This window comes from Scheffersomyces xylosifermentans (assembly GCF_036884685.1).
Source record: "Scheffersomyces xylosifermentans strain CBS 12540 chromosome Unknown RJT20scaffold_8, whole genome shotgun sequence".
In the NCBI taxonomy this organism is placed as follows: Eukaryota; Fungi; Ascomycota; class Pichiomycetes; order Serinales; family Debaryomycetaceae; genus Scheffersomyces; species Scheffersomyces xylosifermentans.
In genome coordinates, this window is record NW_027042946.1 from 106,204 (window position 1) to 127,429 (window position 21,226).

General features: G+C 39.3%; 9 protein-coding genes across 9 annotated transcripts; 4 read left to right on the plus strand and 5 right to left on the minus strand. All coding sequences in view use genetic code 12, as the record gives it.

The window, feature by feature from the left end:
• Nucleotides 1-414: 414 nt before the first annotated feature.
• On the minus strand, nt 415-2,041 carry RJT20DRAFT_131008 (uncharacterized protein). The gene has a single exon (XM_064917906.1). It carries the CDS (start codon nt 1,939-1,941, stop codon nt 496-498), a length of 1,446 nt encoding a protein of 481 aa, XP_064771734.1. The 5' UTR covers nt 1,942-2,041; the 3' UTR covers nt 415-495.
• Nucleotides 2,042-2,308: 267 nt separating this feature from the next.
• On the minus strand, nt 2,309-4,021 carry RJT20DRAFT_131010 (uncharacterized protein). The gene has a single exon (XM_064917907.1). The coding sequence runs from the start codon at nt 3,688-3,690 to the stop codon at nt 2,458-2,460; it is 1,233 nt and encodes a 410-aa protein (XP_064771735.1). The 5' UTR covers nt 3,691-4,021; the 3' UTR covers nt 2,309-2,457.
• A 227-nt stretch (nt 4,022-4,248) lies between these two features.
• RJT20DRAFT_131011 (biotin--[acetyl-CoA-carboxylase] ligase) lies at nt 4,249-6,476 on the plus strand. The gene has a single exon (XM_064917908.1). It carries the CDS (start codon nt 4,283-4,285, stop codon nt 6,317-6,319), a length of 2,037 nt encoding a protein of 678 aa, XP_064771736.1. The 5' UTR covers nt 4,249-4,282; the 3' UTR covers nt 6,320-6,476.
• A 212-nt stretch (nt 6,477-6,688) lies between these two features.
• RJT20DRAFT_100605 (anaphase promoting complex subunit 11) lies at nt 6,689-7,120 on the plus strand (the record flags this gene model as incomplete). The annotated part of the gene is made up of 1 exon (XM_064915635.1): nt 6,689-7,120. One exon carries the CDS (start codon nt 6,689-6,691, stop codon nt 7,118-7,120), a length of 432 nt encoding a protein of 143 aa, XP_064771737.1.
• Nucleotides 7,121-8,395: 1,275 nt separating this feature from the next.
• Nucleotides 8,396-9,253, plus strand: RJT20DRAFT_100814 (4-hydroxybenzoate octaprenyltransferase; the record flags this gene model as incomplete). The annotated part of the gene is made up of 1 exon (XM_064915645.1): nt 8,396-9,253. The coding sequence occupies one exon, from the start codon at nt 8,396-8,398 to the stop codon at nt 9,251-9,253; it is 858 nt and encodes a 285-aa protein (XP_064771738.1).
• Nucleotides 9,254-9,339: 86 nt separating this feature from the next.
• RJT20DRAFT_137139 (CORVET complex subunit) lies at nt 9,340-12,564 on the minus strand (the record flags this gene model as incomplete). Its single annotated transcript, XM_064918546.1, has 1 exon — nt 9,340-12,564. The coding sequence occupies one exon, from the start codon at nt 12,562-12,564 to the stop codon at nt 9,340-9,342; it is 3,225 nt and encodes a 1,074-aa protein (XP_064771739.1).
• A 722-nt stretch (nt 12,565-13,286) lies between these two features.
• PRO1 (glutamate 5-kinase) lies at nt 13,287-14,994 on the minus strand. The gene has a single exon (XM_064917909.1). The coding sequence runs from the start codon at nt 14,935-14,937 to the stop codon at nt 13,594-13,596; it is 1,344 nt and encodes a 447-aa protein (XP_064771740.1). The 5' UTR covers nt 14,938-14,994; the 3' UTR covers nt 13,287-13,593.
• Nucleotides 14,995-16,114: 1,120 nt separating this feature from the next.
• RJT20DRAFT_131014 (glycoside hydrolase family 2 protein) lies at nt 16,115-19,170 on the minus strand. The gene has a single exon (XM_064917910.1). It carries the CDS (start codon nt 18,686-18,688, stop codon nt 16,145-16,147), a length of 2,544 nt encoding a protein of 847 aa, XP_064771741.1. The 5' UTR covers nt 18,689-19,170; the 3' UTR covers nt 16,115-16,144.
• Nucleotides 19,171-19,180: 10 nt separating this feature from the next.
• On the plus strand, nt 19,181-20,634 carry RJT20DRAFT_131015 (SGNH/GDSL hydrolase family protein). The gene has a single exon (XM_064917911.1). The coding sequence runs from the start codon at nt 19,397-19,399 to the stop codon at nt 20,156-20,158; it is 762 nt and encodes a 253-aa protein (XP_064771742.1). The 5' UTR covers nt 19,181-19,396; the 3' UTR covers nt 20,159-20,634.
• The last annotated feature ends 592 nt before the right edge of the window (nt 20,635-21,226 follow it).

Here is a 21,226-nt window from a genome sequence, read left to right on the forward strand (position 1 = left end):
CCTGCATTGAGTGCATGCAATATTAACTTTAATTTTGCAATCACTACTAAGGTGTCATATATGGATGGGAAGATTAATGGGTATCTAGTGTGTTTTTGTGTGGTAGATAGCTTGGGGAAAGAGTACTAGAAGAAGAGTGCAGTGTATGGGTGTATTTGTTCTCCTTTTTCTTTTTGGTGAATTTTCGTGGAGAAGACCCTTGTCTTTTGGTGATGTTAGTAATATTTAGTTGTAATTTTGCAGTCAATAAAACAAATGCCGAGAGAGAGTGAAAATTATAGGAGAGTGAATAATTATATAAATGAAATGTGAATGATGAACATGTATAATGCTGAGGTTTTGGACTGGTATTCTACTTCTGGAACCAATATTGTACTCCACGACACAACTTATTAATGTAAATATTTTCATAACCAGAACTTTTACTCCATATACAACTTACATCCATCTTTACGTGCTGATTACTAAATTAATGAAAATCTATAAATGCTATTATTAATCGTGTCTTCCTCTGGAGTCAGACAATATCTCCTTCCAGTTACTTGTATATATACAGATGAACTCTCCTAATGACAATGTAGCCACACCCCCAATGAGTCCAAACCATAATCCATGCAATCCCAAATTTGAAATGAAAGCAAGGAAATAGCCCACAGGTAATGCAATTAAATAGTATGAGATCATATTAAGAATGGATCCAATACGCTGTCTTCCCTGTCCTCTAAGGACACCTGCACCGATAACGTTGTAAGCATCACCTATCTGGTTGATTGCTACAAGAATCATGATCTTATTGGCAATTGCGAGAACTTCTTCCGAGTCAGTGAACAAAGAAACCAACCACGATCTTCCAAAGAACACAAGTGAGAAATTCAACAACGCAATGGCCGTGGCAAAGATAGGAGTCAATTTGCATACCAATCTTGCAGCTTTGGCATCTTCCATACCTATGAAATGCCCAATTCTAGTACTCAAAGCTACTGCAACGGCAAATGGTAATTGAAAACACAAAGAGCCAACATTTGCTGCAATAGATTGTGCCGCTAATGATTCAGTGCCAAAAGACGAAGAAAAGATAGTTAATACTTCAAAAGCCAAGTACTCGGCTTCCACCATGATTAAACCCGGAATAGCCAACTTAAGCATTGGCTTCCAGTTGATAAATGCCTTCTCCAATTCGATACCTCCCCAACATTTTCTACCGTTAATGAAGTAAACGTATGACAACATCAAAAGGGATGTCGTCCAATACACAATACCCACAGCTATTGGCAAACCCTCATAACCCATACCGTAAGTTGGGTGCCATACAAGAATCCAATTCAAGAATAAGTTTAATGGTGCGACAATCACAAGAACGTAGGTACCAGCGTTGTAGATATGTTGAGCTTGCAAGAATCTCTTACCGGTTTCAAACAACAAAAGACCCGGAGCACCGAAGGTATTAATCCTTAAAAAAGTTTGTGTCATCTCAGCCAACTCGGCATCTGGAACCATAAGCTTCAAAATGGCGCCAGAGTGCCACCAGATGAATGAAAGTGGAAATAAAGTAATGACCATCATCATGAATGAACAACGCTGGAAATATAAGCCAACGTTGGTCAACTTTCCAGAGCCATATGCCTGGGAACAGAATGAATCAAGACTTGTAGCCATTCCTTGGTACACTGCCAATCCAGTGATATTGAAAGTACAGACTGCCAAAGAGGCAGCAGCGAGTTCTTTCGGTCCCAACTTTCCGGCAGCATAGATAGTAGTTACCGAAAGCAAGTACTGAAGAAAGAAAGTTATTACGAGGGGAAGCGAAGCGCTTGAAATGAAGCTGAACTCCGATTTTAACGTCACAACGTAGTCAGACTCATTGGTTGAAGGATGCTGATTAATGGCATCGTAATTTTCATAGTCTATAGAGCCTACTAAAAGCTGTTCCTCTGTGTTCATTTCAACACCGGAACCATATACATATATATATATGTTTCTTACGATTTTTTATACTTATTAAAAGAACACAGTAACCAACGTACAACAAGAATAAAGAAAGACTTCACATCAGATATATATCTTGTAACTACTAAATACGTCTTAGGGTATATCATTGATTATATAATCTTTTTTTAGCGGAATAAACTTCTCAATGAGGCAACGGCGATGGCCCAGACACCGAGAAGTAGTACGCGGCATTGCCCGTTTAGGTAAACAGATATGCGCGCTGAACTTTGATAGTGAGATTTTGCGCCCAATGATGATGAAGGGTGTTGGTGAAATGTTACAAATGGCAATGTATATATGTATATATGTTTATATGTATGTATATTTATACGATGTGAGCAATCCGTAGAAATTGCATTACTGAAGATTCGAGGATAATTAAAAAAGAATGCACATAGTGGGATTATTGTGTCTATTGTTCGGTAGTAGTTATACTAATTATTTATGCGTTCTTCTCTCCCCCACTCATCAGAGAGACTCAGAAGGACCACTCGTCCCAGTTCCTATAAATATATATAAAGTATTCTCATTTGCAACAAAATAGGTCAGTATTTTATCGTAGTCCACGAAAATCTCCTCGGGAAGTGGTATTTCGACGCTATCGTCATCACTTCCACTTGCACTTTCCTTGAAGTAGAGTTTTGACAGTCTGTTTGTTACCTTCAAATTATGAGATTCTATGATGTAAGTTAAGGCAATATCTGAACTGGAATGTAATTGTTTGCTTTGAAATTTTATCAAGAGTTCGTATTCCGAGTCCTTGAGGGGATTAAAGATGACATTGAATTCTATCTTGTGCTTTTTTTCAGGAACGATTTCCAGGATTAATAAGTTCTTATTAGTTGTATTTGATTTCACAGGTCTAACGTCATCGATCTCTTCTATTAGTATTTTACCCTGTGTCTGTGCTTTAGATGCGGGTTTAGATCCTGCAATGTTCATTAAGCTGGGAAGTTCATCTGCATCCTTCCCTTCCATCGACAATGACTCTGTACTTTGGTTCAATTCTTCAAGTAGTCCCAATGTTTCATTTTTTTTCAATTTGTTCCATTTTTTCTGAATCCCTGACTCTGTAAGCTCTTCTTTGGAGACTACTGTATGTGATAAGGGTCCTTTACTCACCATCTTCGGAATAGAATACTCTCTCTCTAGCACGAACCCGTGAAGAATTTCAATGCATTCAATAGACCATTCGATTAAAATGGAACGCAAATCGGAATTCACTTGACACCATTGAAAGCATTTTGGATTGATGCAGCAGTCAAACACAAATGAAGGAAATCCTTTCTTATCCTTCTCTTCTTTTTTCTCTGAGATAATCAAAGGAATCTCCCACTCGTTTTCTATAATTAAAGGGAACACAATGGCCGGTTCGAAATCCACTGAAGGCTTTGGGACATGGCTGTCATGACAGATGTTTATAAATACTTTTCGCAGAATCCAAGATAATGATTCCGGGTGTTGGTCATTGACTTCAATCACTTTGGACTTTACCACAAAACCTGGCTTCGGATCTAATGTAATCGCCTGATCACCATGGACACTAGAGTCCGATATTGGATTTAGAGCATCCATTGTTGAGTCTTTACTTAGAAATGGGAGGTAAACAAGCGATAAATGATCTCGCTTGTATGGCTTTCTATAATTTTTCAATGAGAATGTCGCAGCACCGTAGATAACCGCGACTGGGAGGAAGGGCATTGAGATCTGACTGCTCCGTTCAGTTAAAGGTTCATGAAGAATATTGATATAGTAAAGATGTCAATGTCTTTGGTTACTCACAGAAGTTTCATATCCAATTCTCAATTTCATTTCTTATGGGCTTAAATACCACGAGAATCCGTCATTTTCCTGGTATCAATTGGCACAAAGGACATTCTATTACACCGTTTCCACTACCAGAAACACATACTATCTACTATGACCTCACCATCACCTCCATAGCTGCAAAATTACAATATTATCACACTTTCCTGTTTCGCTGCATGAAAACACATCTGTGCCCATAAAATACGTACACATAAAAAAAAATAATACACATGAACATATGCTGTCAAAACGCTCCATGCTACAAAATATATCCATGATTCAATGGTTTACGATGCACAATGTGATTCAATGTCGCGATAGATTCTCTTAACTATGCGACATCTGTTGATGACTCCGATGATTCAACCTGCAGACACCTCTCTCCCATGGAAACTTTTTGGAGCCGAAGAATATAGAAACGGTGGTTTCCTTCTTCTTTCCAAAAGGAATAACTGTCGTGTTGAGTTCGTTTATCAAAAGATCTATGAACGTGCTAGTATATTCGGGTCCGGGAGCAACTACCGAGAGTGTCAAGCATTGCTTGGAATCATTGAGATTGCACTTGTCTCCGTACTACGCCGTGGTGCCTATTTCGGAGAATGCTATTCTCAATGATCCATGGATGCTCAAGAGTTCTCTCTTAGTTCTCCCAGGAGGTGCCGATTTGCCGTACTGTAAGGTTCTCGATGGAGAAGGAAACCGTAAGATTTCCCAATTCGTACGGAAAGGAGGTAAGTTCCTCGGTCTCTGTGCTGGTGGTTACTATGCTTCTACACGATGTGAATTTGAGGTTGGTGACCCAGAAATGGAGGTATCAGGACCAAGAGAGTTGGAATTCTTCCCAGGAACCGCCAAAGGATGTGCCTTTAAGGGATTTGTTTACGAATCACATGCCGGAGCAAGAGTAGCAAATTTGGATGTAAATACTCAGATCCTACCAGATGCACCAGAGAAAGTGGTGAATTACTACAATGGTGGTGGTGTCTTTTTAAATGCAGATTCCTACAAAGGAGTGGAGGTTGTAGCAAGATATTCAGATAAGTTGGATATTGAAGACGAAGGCAAAGCTGCTGTCATTTATAAAAAAGTGGGAAAGGGTGATGTCATCTTAACAGGAAGCCATCCCGAATTCACTCCAACTTTGTTGAATGCCGCTGACGGTGATGAAAACTATGGTGAGGTCATCAAGGCCATAAAAGAAGGAGATAAAAACAGAAGATTGTTCTTCAAGTCTTGTTTGGTGAAGTTAGGGTTGAAAGTGAATGAAAATGTTGACGTGACAGTACCAAAGATAACACCATTATATTTGTCTTCCCACTTAAACAAAGATAATTTAAACGAACTTGTCAAGAAGTTGAAGCTGAATACACATTTCCATGGCAATACATTGGAGGATGACAATGACACTTTTGTGTTCCATGATGAGGCAGAAGACGACCACGACTATTTCATTGCAGAGGATCATGGAACTATTGAAGGTGCTGATGAAGTTCCCAAACACGTAAAAGTCTTTAGTGAAGGTAATTTACCAGACCCGAAGTCTACGCCATATTTTAATATGTCTGCATACTATAGTCATTTGGAAAAGTTATACGATGGAAGAGTTGGAGAGTTTGGATCAATCTTGGGTTATGGAGAAGTTGTTACATCGACTAATACCTTGATGGATCGCAATCCTCTGTTCTTACAGAGCTTGCCAAACGGTTTTACAATAACAGCCACTACGCAAGTTGCTGGTAGAGGCCGTGGAGGAAATGTCTGGATTAATCCAAAGGGTGTTATGGCGCTGTCGGTATTGTTCAAGATTCCTTCAGGTGAAAAATACAGTTCCTCCGTTGTTACATTACAGTATTTGTGTGGCTTGGCATTGATTGAGTCAATCTTAGGTTATGGAAGCTTTGAAGCTGGAAAAGGCATTGGCTATGAAGATTTGCCAGTCAGGTTGAAATGGCCAAATGATATATACATCTTAAAGCCAGAGTTCTTCCATAAAATCGGCGACAAAGATGAAATAAGCTCTACAGTAGAAGGAGACGAGGCCAAGTATGCTAAGGTATCTGGTGCATTAATTAACTCACAGTTTTTGAATGGTTCGTTCTATTTGGTCTGGGGAGGAGGTGTTAATGTTTCAAATGAAGCACCAACCACTTCTTTGAATGTGGTGTTGGCACAATTGAACGTTATTCGTGAAAAGAAGGGCTTGCCAGCCTTGCCTAGATACCAGCATGAATTACTTTTGGCTAAGTTATTGCACACAATGGATCAATTTTATTCAGTTTTCAAAACTTCAGGATTGCAACCATTTTTGCCCTTGTACTATAAGAGGTGGTTCCATACTAACCAGCTTGTGAGACTTCAATCGGATGCTACTAGCCGTGAAAGAAAATGCAAAGTTAAGGGAATCACCCTGGACTACGGTTTGTTAATAGCAGAAGATGTGGATACTCATGAGGTATTGCAGTTGCAGCCTGATGGAAACTCTTTTGACATTTTCAAGGGGTTGATCTATAAAAAGTCGTGAAAGATAATATCGTATATCATCTTGTTTTATAGTAATCAGATCACAGAAGCGAGTAGCTCAACTATAAGCAAACACTATAATATGATCTTGAAATGGTAAATAGACCACAAAAGGCGAGTAGCTCCACTGTAAGTACATATTATAATATCATCATATGAAACTATATTATATCAATTTTCATCATATGAAATTAGTATTCATCATCTTTCACTTTCTTCATCACAGTAAAACACTATTTTGCAGCCTTTATTTCTATTTGGTAGCGCCATATTCACTCTTATCACGTGACCGGATCAATAGTATATACAAAAATTTCAAAACAACGATTCTCCATACTTTTCATCTTGTTGATTTCACCAACAATATACGATGAAAGTCAATATTGTGGAGTGGCATGGGTTTTCTACGTGGCACTGGAACCTTGCCACGGAATCGCATCCCGAAAATAGTGGATATGTGGACGAATTGTGTGGTATCTGTAGAGTAGCGTTTGATGGAACATGTCCAAATTGTAAGTACCCAGGAGACGATTGTCCTATTGTTTTAGGATCTGGATGCACACATAACTTCCATTTGCATTGCATCTTAAAGTGGTTGGAGCAGGACACGTCAAAGGGATTGTGTCCGATGTGTAGACAGACGTTTACTTACAAGAACTTGTATCCGATTATGACCGAAGAGTTGGTTAATCTCCAGACGCTTATTGATGGCCACCGAGTGATGAGAGAGCGGTTTCAGACCGACAACGAGCAAGAGTTTGAGGCGTTTGAGGATGAGGATGGAGAGCAGATGAATGGGTGATCAGAGTAGAATGTCAAGAAAGTGAAGTATATATTGGCTACGATGTAGATGTGAGAGTGATAGTGATAGTGATAGTGATAGTGAAAGTGATGGTGATTGTTGCCTAAGGTTAAGTGCTACCATGCATAATTCTATGGTATATGGTATATTATGCTGTGGAATTACCATTCATAATAGTTTATCTACGATACTAAATAGGTAGAGATTTACTAAAGGTAGTGGCGAAGCTTTTCTGGGATGGTCCACATTTAACATGGGAGCTAGACATGCATTCTACTGAGAGAAGTAGAAGTAATTGGAATAAGGTGATACTTAATACTGAGAACTGTCCTTATAGTGAGAACTGAAAAATTACTGAGTGCAGAGATATAACATACTACAACTAGTACCTGGTATTGATCTGGCATTGAATATTGAACAGTATTCAGTAATTGCACTACGATGGTAGAACATGTCCATCATGTACTACAGGAGATAGCATATAGACCTAAACTATAATAATGCTGCTTGGAACACTTTGTTACCATAACTTACAAACAAAAGTATAATATGATATAATTACATGGGAGCTACGATTTTTCCACAAATCTCACCAGGACTTCGTCATGTCTCATATCTAACATCTACACCACCACCACCACCACCATCACAGCTTAACTGCATTGAATCGCCTCTCTTCATAATTCCATCACCTCATTGCTGAGCTAATCAGAAGTGTTCCAATTGCTGGTAGATCGTGTCATTTTTTTATGTCGCAAATATTCCGGTGCCTAACAAATGAGACATGAAAAATCGAAAAAATAGTCAGCTTTTGTGGAACCCAATAGATATGTTTAGAGTTCAGTTTCTGATCATTCTTTTGGATAGTAAACAGATCGGCATTACGATAAGAGTCGGGAAATCATGTTCCACATATCGTTGCTAGCTAGACCCGCTCTCCGGGCTCAATTGAGAGTGTCTGCTAAGCAATTCTACCATTGGAGTGGTGTCAATGCCCTCCGGTGCTTCTCAACTTCTCGTGTGGTCTGGAATGCCCAGAAACCGCTCGAAAAGATAACCAAGATAAAAGAACCGATTCCAACGAAAATCGAGCCTGTGGTTGAAACGGCCCCTAATGTGCATCCAATTGAAAATCGTGTGTTGTCAGAAAGTGTCCTTGCTGCTAGAGCCAAGTTCACTCCAGAAGAGTTAGAAGCTGCTCGTTTGGCGAGATTGGCTGCTCTTGGTCCTTATATCTCCAGATTGCCCGAAAAATGGATCCCATTTGTAGAACTAATGCGTTTGGAGAAACCCGTAGGAACTTGGTTGTTACTTATCCCCAGTTTCTGGGGTATTACAATGGCAGCTTACTCCATTGCTGCTCCTTTGACTACCACATTATCGGCAATTGCGCTTTTTTCTATTGGTGCTGTCATCATGAGAGGTGCTGGATGCACTATTAATGATATATGGGATAGAAATTTGGATAATCAGGTGGCTAGAACTATGGAGAGACCAATAACCAGTGGAAGAGTCACAGTTCCTCAAGCTGTTGCATGGATGGGTGTTCAGTGTTTAGCGGGATTGGCTGTTTTGCTTGCATTGCCATTCGAATGTTTTTACATTGGTGCTCTTTCAGTACCTTTCATCATCGCATATCCATTGTTCAAGCGTTTTACATATTACCCTCAAGCCTTCTTGTCAATTTGTTATAGTTGGGGATGTTTCTTAGGTTTCCCGGCTGTAGGTGCTGCCTTGAACTGGTGGGTAGCAGGACCTTTGTTCATTTCCAACTGGATTTGGTGTGTTGTCTATGATACTATCTACGCTCACCAGGATAAGGTGTTTGATGTCAAGGCTGGTATTAAGTCCACAGCATTAGCTTGGGGTGACAAGTCTAAGCCAATAATGAAGGGTTTGGCCTTGACACAGGCTGGTTTCTACGCGGCAGCCGGTATCTTTAATGCCATGGGACCAGGTTTCTACATTACTGGAGCTTGGGCTTTTACTAGATACTACAACCAAATCAGAAAAGTTAACTTAGACGATCCTAAGAGTTGTTGGGGCGCCTTCACATCCAACATCACGACCGGATTTATATTTTGGTTGGGTATGGTGATTGACTACCTCTTATTGCTTGGAGGATTCTTGTAAATATATACATAGAGCTATATAGAAGAAGCAATTGGATTTGCTATATTCAATCATAATGCATGTCTCCTTTGAAGAACAATTACTTTCTAGTAGCTACTACCATTGGCCAAATCAGTGTAAATCTGCTTAGACAAAACGGAGTCCGCTTTGCTCACCGATTTCATGATCAAAGTCTCTCTACTGTTCGCCTGTATGTCTATAACCACACTTGTCAAATAGTCCAGTATATGACTCAATGGTATATGATCTGGTAGGAGTTTCAATATTTCTGAAGGACTAAAAAATGAGTTTCCAAACGTAGAAATGAAGTGCCTGATTGCAAATATACTCAAAGGATTGTTAGCTAGTTCTTTCAAATAGAAATCTAAGACCACAAGTAGATTGTCCTTTCGTTGAGGTATACTCAATCCACCAGATTGACGTGGATCCTCTTCAAAATAGTATGGATTTCGAGGGAACTTCAACTTGTTGTTTACTGCAAAGAATTCTGCTGTGTTGTAGTCCGAAAAGTCAAGCAATTGTTGTAGGGTTCCATCTTTGGGAAGAATAAGTCCGTAGTACCAGAATATTTCATTACTCTCCACAATTGACCATATGCTGAAGTTTGTTGCCTTCTGGTCTTCCTGCTGCACCAGGACTAATAGTAACTCGTATACCTTCAAATATAATATTATGAAATCTTTGCATTCGTTAATCCTCGAATTCAAGTGCAAGAAATCAATCCAGCTAATTTTGGGCCATTGGCTCTCCGTCAAATTGTTCTCTATTTTAAATGTCTGCTTTAAGATCTCGAAGTTGATTTTGAATTCTTCAGTCAAGAAGTTAGGCGATGCCATCAACTTCGTCATTTCTAGTGTTAGCTCAGTCTGTAAAGCTATGTTGGATATGTTCTCCTTGTAAGACGATTCTAGGAATTCAATCTTTAGCAACGAGAAGTCGACTTCACTTGCATAATTTTCTGAAATTTCATCCATAATACTTTTATGGATTGCTTTGAAGCGGGAGATGTTGTTGCTCTTCATGAAGTTAAATCCCTTTACTTTGTCAACTTTTAAGATCTCAATAAGATATCTCGTGTACAAAGATTCATCGGGTGGGTTCGCCTTTAAATCCTTTAGTGTGTCTTCTATCAAAGCTTCCTTAGAGATATCGTCATCCACTTTCTCATTATTCAATAACTGTACTGTCAACCCACAAAGTTTCTCGGATAATTCTTTGAAATGAAGCTTATCATTTTCCTTGAGTAGCCTGTAGATATTCACAAGAGAACGATAGAGACTCTTCTTCTCTGTAATATCTATAATCTTTTGGTTCACTGCCGTCAACTTCTTCCAGTTGCCTTCGTCTTTCTCTTCCAAGAAGCTACTGATACTTTCATTTTTAGAAAACAGCGCATAATAAATTATCCTTATAGTGTCTTCAGTTTTACTTCCAGCGTCGATCAAGTCTGGAAATACTTTGTCCAAATAATCCACCAACATAGCTCTGTTAACCGAAGAAGTGCATAGTTCCATGGCTTCTTTGACACCAGAGTACACCGTGATATCTATCGCTGATTTTGGAACCTCTTCAATGTCGCTTAGCATATATATGACAAACATTGGATCGATGAGGGTCTTCCCATTTTTGATTCTTAACAAGTACCTTGATGCAATAGAGAAGTTTCCACTTTCAAAAAGAGCTATTATTAGCATATGAAGCACGTACAAGTGAGTTTCTCTTTTGAAGGTATCGAGTTTACTCTCAAGCAGTTGTGCAAACGAATTTAAGGATTTCTCTTGAACTGAAGTTTTGAACAGTTCCTGAAGTCCAATGATTTCACTTTCGGGATATAAAATCCAAACATTGGAGCCATCATGAAGAAGAATATTTCCTGTTTCATACGTCTTCTCCTTAGATGGTACTGGCGGTGCTGTAGTTCCATTCAGTAAATTTATTTTGGATAGGAGTTTGTCAATAGCTTCACTATTGACTTGAATGTCTGGGACTTTTAAGATTTTTATGGTCTTACTTGATTGTGTGAGTTCTGTAGTTGGAGGCGGGATCTCTTTTGAAACTTCATCTTTCGAAGCAGTTGCCGTGATGTCAGTGTCGACACTATCTATAGTTTCAAGAGTATTAACCTGAGTTCCATCTTCATTGTCTTTTTTCGTATCGTCGTCAACTGCTTGCGGGGTTATACTATTCTCTAATTGTTCAGGCTCATTTATACTCTCTTCGTTCCCTGTACTTTGTATGTGTTCACCGGGCTTTTGCTCAAGTTCTTCCTCTCCCGATTCACCTTTTTTATCGGTTTCTATGCTTTCTATCTTCGGCACTTCCAAGCTCTCAGAATGAACGATCTCTAATGTCTTCAATGAACTAAGAATGAGCCTGTTTTTCTCAGTTGCGGAGTTGAAAACGCCAAAGACTAATGGCCATTGTATGATTACCCCACCTGTAGGGTAACCTTCTCCAATCCATGAAAGCGTGCCTCTCGTGACGTCTCCCAAGCTATTTATGAACATAGCCAATGATGTGCTTTCGTCATTTTTAATTGTTAAAAGATACTCTTCGCTCTTGTCTTTGTCCTCAGCGATATAGCTAACAATATGCGGTGGTACCTTCTGGTCTTTTCCAGTATAATCGAAGAGAGGGATCTTTCTGGTCATTTTAAGATCGATGATATCATAATTCTCCTGATTAGCTACAAGTACTAAATTGCTATAATTTGAAGACATCCCAGATGCCGTTGAAATACCAGATATAGCTCCCGAGTAATTGATATCTTTGAGTAGTTTTATCTGTTCCTTGTCAATTTGGACTATTCTGATCTTATTCGATGTGAATGCTACGATCTTGTCATTAACGGCGCCATTCTTCGGCTGGTCTGCATTTGAATGAATTGAGTATGCTAAGATCAGGACATCGTTGGTATCTTTAATTTTTCCGATATGACAAGGTGTCAATTCCGGAAGAGTGTAGACACTGGCTACGGTTCCTGTTAGAATAAGTGCTCTTTCAATGTTCGGTAGTATAAGCACCTTATTCACTGGTTTTTTGTCGGTTGAAAGCTGCAATTCCGAGATTAACATGTATTCGGCAGCATCCTCGAAATGGTGGTAATGCAAGAGTTTTCCTGAAGTCGTTCCCACATAGAGATTCGATTGGTACAGTGCTATACATGCTATACTTGATCCATTATCTTGACTATGGTTAGGACTATTACTAGACAGTCGTTCTTGCTGTAAAATGTCCGGAAGAAGGAGACGAAAACGGTACGACGACGGCCCGCCATTTACCTCCTTCACCACAAGTTTTCTGTTTTCCATTGGCCACCGGAAGACTGACTTTCTATCATAAACATCAACTGTTCTTGGTAAAAAGGTGTTTCTTGATTTACAGATTCTGTTAAGAGAGGATGGTGGTGTGTGCAGGAGATCGGCTTATAGGGTTTTTTTGGGAGAGAGAGAACTGTTGTAGAAGGAGTGGTAGGGGTTGGGTTTTTGGGCTTATTTGATGAGGTGAAGTTTTCTGAGAATTCAATTGGCTTTGGAGCGTGGGTAATATGGGTTTATGAAGTTTTTATCCAGAAAAACACCTTCTGGTGTGTGAATTACTGGGGGTTGATGAATTGCAAAATGGTAATATATGGCTACCTTTAGTAGGAAAGTGATAGAGAGCAATATGCAGGACTAGGTAAGTGGTTTCCGAGCCGTAGAAAGAAGCTTGGGTTGAAACTGTTAGCCTAGTTACGCTAGGAATGTGAAAAAAAAAAATAAACAATGGGGAGTATAGAGGCTTTAATAATCTTATTTATAAGGAAATGGGAACTTTATATACTTTTTAGTACTTTTTTAAACTGTTGAAACCCTACAACCAACTGGTGTAGATCTAAGTCCATAGTGTTACTAATATACAGGTATTCCGTCAGGAAGCATAATCAGTATGCCGTAAGGTGCGGTATAAGTGATGCGACATGGTAGTTCAGAGGTGAGACAGTCTTTTACAGTCTAAAATAGCGACATAAATAGCATCATGAAAATCGCGACATTTTTAAATGATTGAAGAAAATGATGTGTTTTATGCAGGATGGATATAAACTTCATGAAGCCTTCTTATAACAGTATATCATTGGTGGGTATATGTACATTTATTGATAAAATATGTATAGGGAAGCAGGCTTGAAAACGGTGGAAGATGCAGTTAGAAAGTGAAGGTTGAATATAGCGTAATTTGGGGTGATTTTGATCCATTTTCGGTGTATTTCATGGACAATACTTCTTCACTGAATGAATAGTAGTGCATTCATATTGTACCTCCCCCACTTCACTCTTCAAAGTAAGTTCTTCTTCGTCTGTCTATATAGCCAATGAAGCCAATGAGTCGGACAGCGAAGTCACCACTGGTGGGAATGCCAAATTGTCTCTGTGTGCAATGTACTCACTATCAGCAAACCCCAAAGTACTTTCGATCTGACTACTCTGTAATCCCTTGATCAACTTGATTTCAGCACTGCTGTAGTTCACTCTGCAATGACCGACATCTATCGCCTCCGAAAGAGGGGAATGACGTGTAGGAATAACTTTGATGGAGACGCATTCACTTTCGTGAAAGTTCCCTATCACATCTATCACCCCTGCTGGAAGTAACCCTGCCCGATTCTTTCTGGTGAGGGCATTGAAACAACCCTGGTCAATGATAAGAGCACCTTTCGTTTTCAAACCATGCAATAACCAGAACTTCCGGTCCGATTTAATTTGAGTATCTCTTGGTAATCCTAGGAACCTTGTGTGTAATGGAATTTTGTTGGCAGCCAAATCAATTTTCATTTGCTTGATTTGCTCGTCTATGGTTAAATGCTTATCTTCTGATGTCTGAATGTTCAGAACAATGTCTAGAATGTAGTATGGTTGACTAGAAAGTGTTATAATAGTCGTTACTCCGGCATTAGTAGCTAATTCGGCAGCAATAAGCTTGGTGGTCATGCCTCCTGTGCCGACCTGAGATCCAGCTCCACTTTCTGTGTCTGTTTTCACCGCTAAATCGTCTATCTTGTCAACCAATAATATAGGTTCAGCATCTGGGTTACTACGTGGGTTATCAGTATACAAGCATTGAACATCTGTCATCAAGAAGAGGTAGTCTGCGTGTATCATACCTGCTGTGATAGCCGATAAAGTGTCATTGTCACCGAACTTGATTTCTGCAACGGATAAGGTGTCATTTTCGTTAACAATAGGAATGACTCCCATGTCGAGTAATTCGTTTAAAGTATTTCTTGCGTTTCTGTATTGAGTGAAGTCCATGATATCGTTTCTTGTGATCAAGATTTGTGCTATTCTTTGGTCCAATTGTCTGAACAAGTCGTCAAAGAGTCCAATTAAACGACCCTGACCAATGGATGCCAATGCCTGGACGGCAGCCAATTTGCTTGGTTTTTTCAGTAGTCCCATTCTCTTCATTCCAAATGCAATTGCTCCCGAGGAAACAATCACTATCTTGTGTCCTTGTCTACGAAGCTTGGAAATGGTTTCTACGATGAGCGACATGTTAGCGATTCGTGGTTCTCGGGTTACTTCGTCCACCAATGACGAAGTACCTAGTTTTACCACGATAGTGTATGTTTTGGAGGATGCCATGGTACAAGAATTGCTGTAAATTTTCTTGGTTTTTGCAGTCGACTTCAAATGGTTTTCTACCATAGACCCATAGAGTAAACGTTACTGTAATCACTTTTAATTCAATCCAATTCACTATCAAATATTCTACAGTACAATAATTTTTCAGACGTTTGAGTCATCGGCCCGCGCATAGTTAAGAAATCAAGAGATGTACATAGTTAAGAGATGTACATAGTTAAGAGATGCGCATAGTTAAGAGATGCAGTAACACATACTTAAGACACACAGAAGAAAAAAAGCACGTAGTTAAGAGCTGCCCATAGTTAAGAGGAAGTGGTGCGACTCATTTTTAGTTTGGTGTGGTAGAAATGGGGAGACAGTGTTAGTACGAGGTGACGGAAGTTGTGTAGAAGAGAGTCTCTCAGTATGTTAGGTGGAGAGAGAGTGTTAGTATGAGAGTCTTAGTATGAAAGAGTCTTACTGTAGAAGAGTCTTACTGTAGAAGAGTCTTAGTATGAGAAGCTCTTAGCATGAGAGGTTTACGTTATGTTCAGTAAGTGAGTGTGCTTAACTATGAGCATCGTACTGTATACAACAGTGTAATGAGCGTATTTGTAGTTATAGTGAGTTAGAGTGATATTATAGTTAACGTCATTGATTGCGATCAGTTGATGATAAAAATTAATAAGGTATAAAGTCTTGACTCATATGACTGATATGACTGATAGAGAAACTCTCCAAGTTGAAGGTCATATCTGACTAGTACATTATTCACCTTGTTATTGAGTCCTCATTGACTGAGGCAGAGACAGCGAGAAAGCGAGATAGTGCAATTTTTTCACAGCCAAATCATATTTGCAGCAATAGACCTAATGTGACATAGAAATTCATAGGGCCACAAGAATGATATATAACATTCAATGATAGAAAAAGTACTATTGTAATATTATAGATTCTAATTCTTGAGTAGGTAATCAAGGAAATAAAGAATTCCGATTATATATTTTAGGACATCCGAAAATTAGTGCCAAATATAAAAGAAAGGAATATAGCCAATACAATACTCCGTACAATATATATGTAAACCATATTCTTTCCAACCCAACTGGTCAAAATCAATAAGTGCCCCTACTAGGCCATCCCAAGTCCACAATGCTGTCACAATTTAACACAATTAAATCTCTAATGAAAAATAAACATCCCTTATGGCTGCAAAATTCCTTCTACACCTAACTTAAATGCGATTATTTGCTTTATAACCATTTACAATTACTATAAATCATTCTACTCACTGCTGTTCATAATATCTGATAGAGACCCTGTCAGTTGTCTTCAAATCCTCGGCAATTACAGTTTTCTCGTCGCCTGGGAATAAATCGAAACCATTGTCTTGTAAGAAGACATCCCTTTCGACAATAATTTCAACTCCCTTGACCGGCTTATTACTAGACAACTTGACCAGACCATTCTTCACCTCGAACTTGACTTCCCTTCCTGGGAACTTGAGATACTTCAATGGTTGTGGCCAGTCAGCTGCACTTGCAATAATAGAACCATCCTCCTTGGATACAAACCTTCCATACACAACAACCGGCTTGTCGTTGTCAATGGCATAGCCAGTAATAAATTCTGTGGACAGATTAGCTTTCAAAACAACATCTTTATCAGGCAAAGTGTGAAGCCTATCACCTGTGGTTACTTCATAAACGTCAACTTTCAAGATAGCAGGTTGGTCAGAGGTGTTTGAATTGACACCCCACAAATCCACAGAGTAATCAACTCTGCTGTAGTCATGTGGTGGACCAGCAGTAGAGACAGGCTTTGCTTGCTCGTGTGTATGCTTCTTCTCGTTTCTGTACATACCAAGGCCAACAGGTCTGCTTTCTCTCTTCACTGAGTAGTACGCAAGCTTTGGTCTCTTGAAGAAGTCAACAATGGACCATGATGTAACAGGCCAACAGTCGTTGATCTGCCAAACGATAGCACCACCCGTATATCTTTTACCATCTCCCTTCCACTCTCTTCTCCAGCATCTATAAGCGTAACCAAGACATTCTGCTTGCATCAATTGTGTAGCGTAGATCCAAGAATCCAAGTCAAATCCTTTCACCTTGATGTTCTCTATGACGTATAAAGCCAAGCGACGCTCAAATCCATCTGCCTTATTGTGATGATCAATCATTTCACTTTGAGGGTACAATTCATCTGGATCAGTAATACATGCTTCAAATGTCTTTCTGTTTGGCAAGGCTTCCATACCGAATTCCGATATGAATCTACCTCCAAGCCTGTACCAATCCTGGTACTTCTCCTGGCTTCCATGCCACACATTCCACTGATGGAGGTCTCCTACGGTTGGATCAGATGTACCTTCTCCTCCCCATGGTGAGCCAGGATGATATGGGATTTCTGGACAATACTTCGAAACCAAGGCAGGGAAAGTATTCTCGTAAAGTGTTCTTGCTGGGAAAGAAGTTGCAGAGTAGTCTCCAGACTTGTCCTCTGGGTCCCAATCCAAATTGAACTGTTCTGCTACTTGGTAATCTTCATTATTACCAGAATAAATAACCATAGAACAGTGGTTTCTCAATCTCTTCAATTGATGTTGGACTTCTTCAGAAACCGTCTCGATGTACTCAGGATAGCCCGGATATTGGCCACAAGCGAACATGAAGTCTTGCCAAACTAATAGGCCCAAGCGATCACATTCATCGTAGAAAATGTCGTTTTCATAATAACCACCACCCCAAATCCTCACCATATTTTGATGTCCATCCACTAACAACTGTAACAATTGCTTGTAATCCAGTTCGAGAAGCAATGACTGTAAAGAATGAGCAGGAATCCAGTTAGAACCAGCGGAATATATTGGGATATTATTGACTTTGAAGTAGAAGCTAGATCCTTTCTGTTCCTCAAATGTTTCTTGTACCAATTCAATTCTTCTGAGGCCAACTTTCTTTTTGACTATTTGGTCTTCCAAGATTACTTTGAATTCGTATAATGACTGGTTTCCATGGCCCAATGGGAACCATAATTCTGGCTCATCAAGCTGTAATTTATTAAAAACTACGCCGGACTTTTCAACTGCCGTGTTGAAAGTTGTGATTAGCTGACCATCTGGAGACTTAACCTCAATTTCTAAACTGGAAGCTGATTTTGCAACAACCACGTCAGTTTGAATATCAATACTTGCCTTCAGGTTCGTGCCGACATCTACTTTAACGTAGACATCATTGATGAAAGAATTATAGGAGATCAATTTAACTGGCTTGTAAGGACCGCATGTTATCAAAACTGGACCCCAATCCCAACCAAAGTGATATTGAGCTTTTCTGACCTGGACTCGACTGGTTTCACCATTGAAACAGTAGAATTTGCCATGCTTTTGCTCCAATTCTCTGGCTGTACGAAGAGCACTCTTGAAGAAGATTCTTAGCTTGTTTATACCGACATAATTCAACTTTTCTTTGACGTTGACGCGGTATTCACGAAACATGTTGTCTGTAGTCAAGATCTGTTCCTCATTCAAGTAGACTGTAGCAAAAGTGTCCAAACCCTCAAATACCAATTCCAGAACGGCCAATTCCTTAGCATTATCCGAGACTAGGAATTCATTATAGTATTCCCAGTCCTTCTCTCCTACCCATTGAACATCCCTTTCATTGGCATTGATGAAAGGGTCTGGAATTTCCTTATTTTCCAACAAGTCAGCATGAATTTCCGTCACAATGGCACCCTTTCTCAGGTGCTTCCATTCTTGAGTCTTATGTTCACGGTATTGCCAGTCTTTCAATGTCAATTCCACAAGGGAAGGATCATGGTAAGTCATGGTTTTTTTTGAAGATTTCAGTGTCTTGTGTTATTGAACGAAGTTTCAGTTAACTTCCGGCAAATTTACCTTTATTTAATACTAGTAAACCGATCTCCTAATAGATATCACTACTGAAGAATAAAGCAATGTAAAGGAACACTAATGACCATGAAAGATTACTCCTACACCTGGAAATCTACACAATTATATATTTTTATTTGACTATCGAGTTCACCTCACGTATACACATACAGTGTCCGGAGCAAGTCTGAATAGAGACTATAACCATAACCATAGTGTATGACATCACATCGTAAAAATGCCGTGCTCAACCAGAACCATTGTTAACCGCTGAGGAACAATTACCCGATTCAGACGAAACCCCCGAGGATGGGACATTTGACATGTCGCATTCTGGAAAATGTGGGGCGAGAGAAATGTCGCAATACGGAAAAGTTTCCCTATTAAACATAATACCCCGACGGAGAAAAGTGTCAAACTTTCAAAAGTTGGCTGTGGAAGCTCATGCCCCAAGCGAGAGTTCCGCCGATTATTAAAGTAACGGTAATGATAGTTGTTTATGGAAGTTGTGAAAGGAAAGGGAAACTATAAACCAACATCTGGTGGGTTTCTATTAATTGAGATTGGGATATAAAGTGCATTCATTGTGGTACCTGGAGACTCTCTAATAGGAAATCCGATTTACAAAATTATAAAATTAATGCCATGGGGTTATACTACGATAAGTTTATTTTATTTGGAGATTCCATTACTCAAATGAGTAATGGCAGAGACCTCGACTTCTCTTTCCTTGCCAATCTTCAAGATGACTACGTAAGGAAGTTGGATATCGAGAATAGGGGCTACGGTGGTTACAATTCGAAGCATGCCGTTGAAATATTGCCTGAGATCTTGGATACGAACATTGGTGAGAGCAAGATCAGATTATTGACCATTTTCTTTGGTACCAATGATGCAGTAGACACCATACAGTATGTGCCTTTAGATCAGTATAGGCAAAACTTGCAGAAATTGGTCAAGATGGCACAGGACAAAGGCATTAAGGTTATTGTAATTGGGCCTGGTTTTCACGACGCAAAATTATGGAATGCCTTCAAGGAGTCTCAAGGTGAAATTGTTGAAAAGGACGTCACCACCAACAAGCAGAATAAGATTTACTCGGACGCTGCAAGAGGAGTTGCTGAAGAGTTTAAAGTACCATTTGTTGACATGTGGACTGCTTTTCGCAACTATGGAAACTGGACCGAGGAGCAAGTACTCGAAGAGTACATTCCTTTGAACGACTTGTTGACAGACGGAGTACACTACACTGGTAAAGCTTATAAATTATTATATAGAGAAGTTACCGGAGCAATTGCCCAATTTTATCCAGAGTTGTCAGGAGCTTCGTTAAAGCAGAAATTGGCAGATTGGGATGACATCGATGATGAACACCTAAAGCAGTCTATTTTTAAGACCGAGCATTAATCGTACAATAGAATAGACACACAATAGAACAGATTGTCTCAAATAATTAATATTTTGTAGCAACACCTTTATACTGCTGCATACCCCTTTTCGTATTATGTGTTGCAATACATGCATTGCCAAGAATGAATGCTTATTTGGTGAAAAGTGACATACCCTGGGGAAATCCGTCGGGGAATTGTTATGTTTTCGTCATTTAGCTGCAAAAAGAGGGCAGGTGAAATTCTCGAATAACGGTTAATATTATGTATGCATCATCGAGCAACGGCTATCTCGTATTAATTCCCTAGTATTCCCATCTTAATGTTTATTCATTGCTGGGTTTATTATCATCTGAACTATCTTAAAAGTCCGCCAAGATTGGGGAACCACTGGTTCCTATCGAATGTCAACCCTTCTTTTGTCGAATTCTTGGTACAAATACGAAATCTACACGCTATATAGCGACTTTCCATCACTTGATACTGTATATGGCGAATAGTGAAAAATACAAGTTTGATGTAAGTAGACGTAATGGTAAGTACAGTGGTTTCAATTTTGCAGCTCAAATTGTTTCCTAATCACAAGAAATATTCCTACAACATGTTATTCTCAATACTAATTTTCTTATAGGGTAATTTGAACTTTATTGGGGTTAACATAAAATCTGGCCCTTAGTTTGAATAATAAATGAAAACACTGTACTTCTAAATCGAACATTCCAAAAAAAGATCCTATCTTGTTTTTAAGATGCCAAATATGTATTTTACAGGTATATCAAGCGATGGCTTCTTGGAATATCATGAAAATGAAGGATATGTCAAGATCAATGATCGCTTGTATAAGAGAGCACGGGATTTCAGATGGGGTGCTAGACTTATGTTAGACATCCCTCTATTGAACTTTCGCAGCCAATATGAGGAATGCTTAGAATTACCATCTAACTTATCAGCTACAGCATCAAGTGGTACTGAATGGAATGTTGGCAGTTACTTTACGATGCTATGTTGAATGGCAAATACAAGAGGTGGACTAGTAATGAATTCAAAGAGAGATATTTACAACCATTAAGCGGAGCAATTTTTGAGA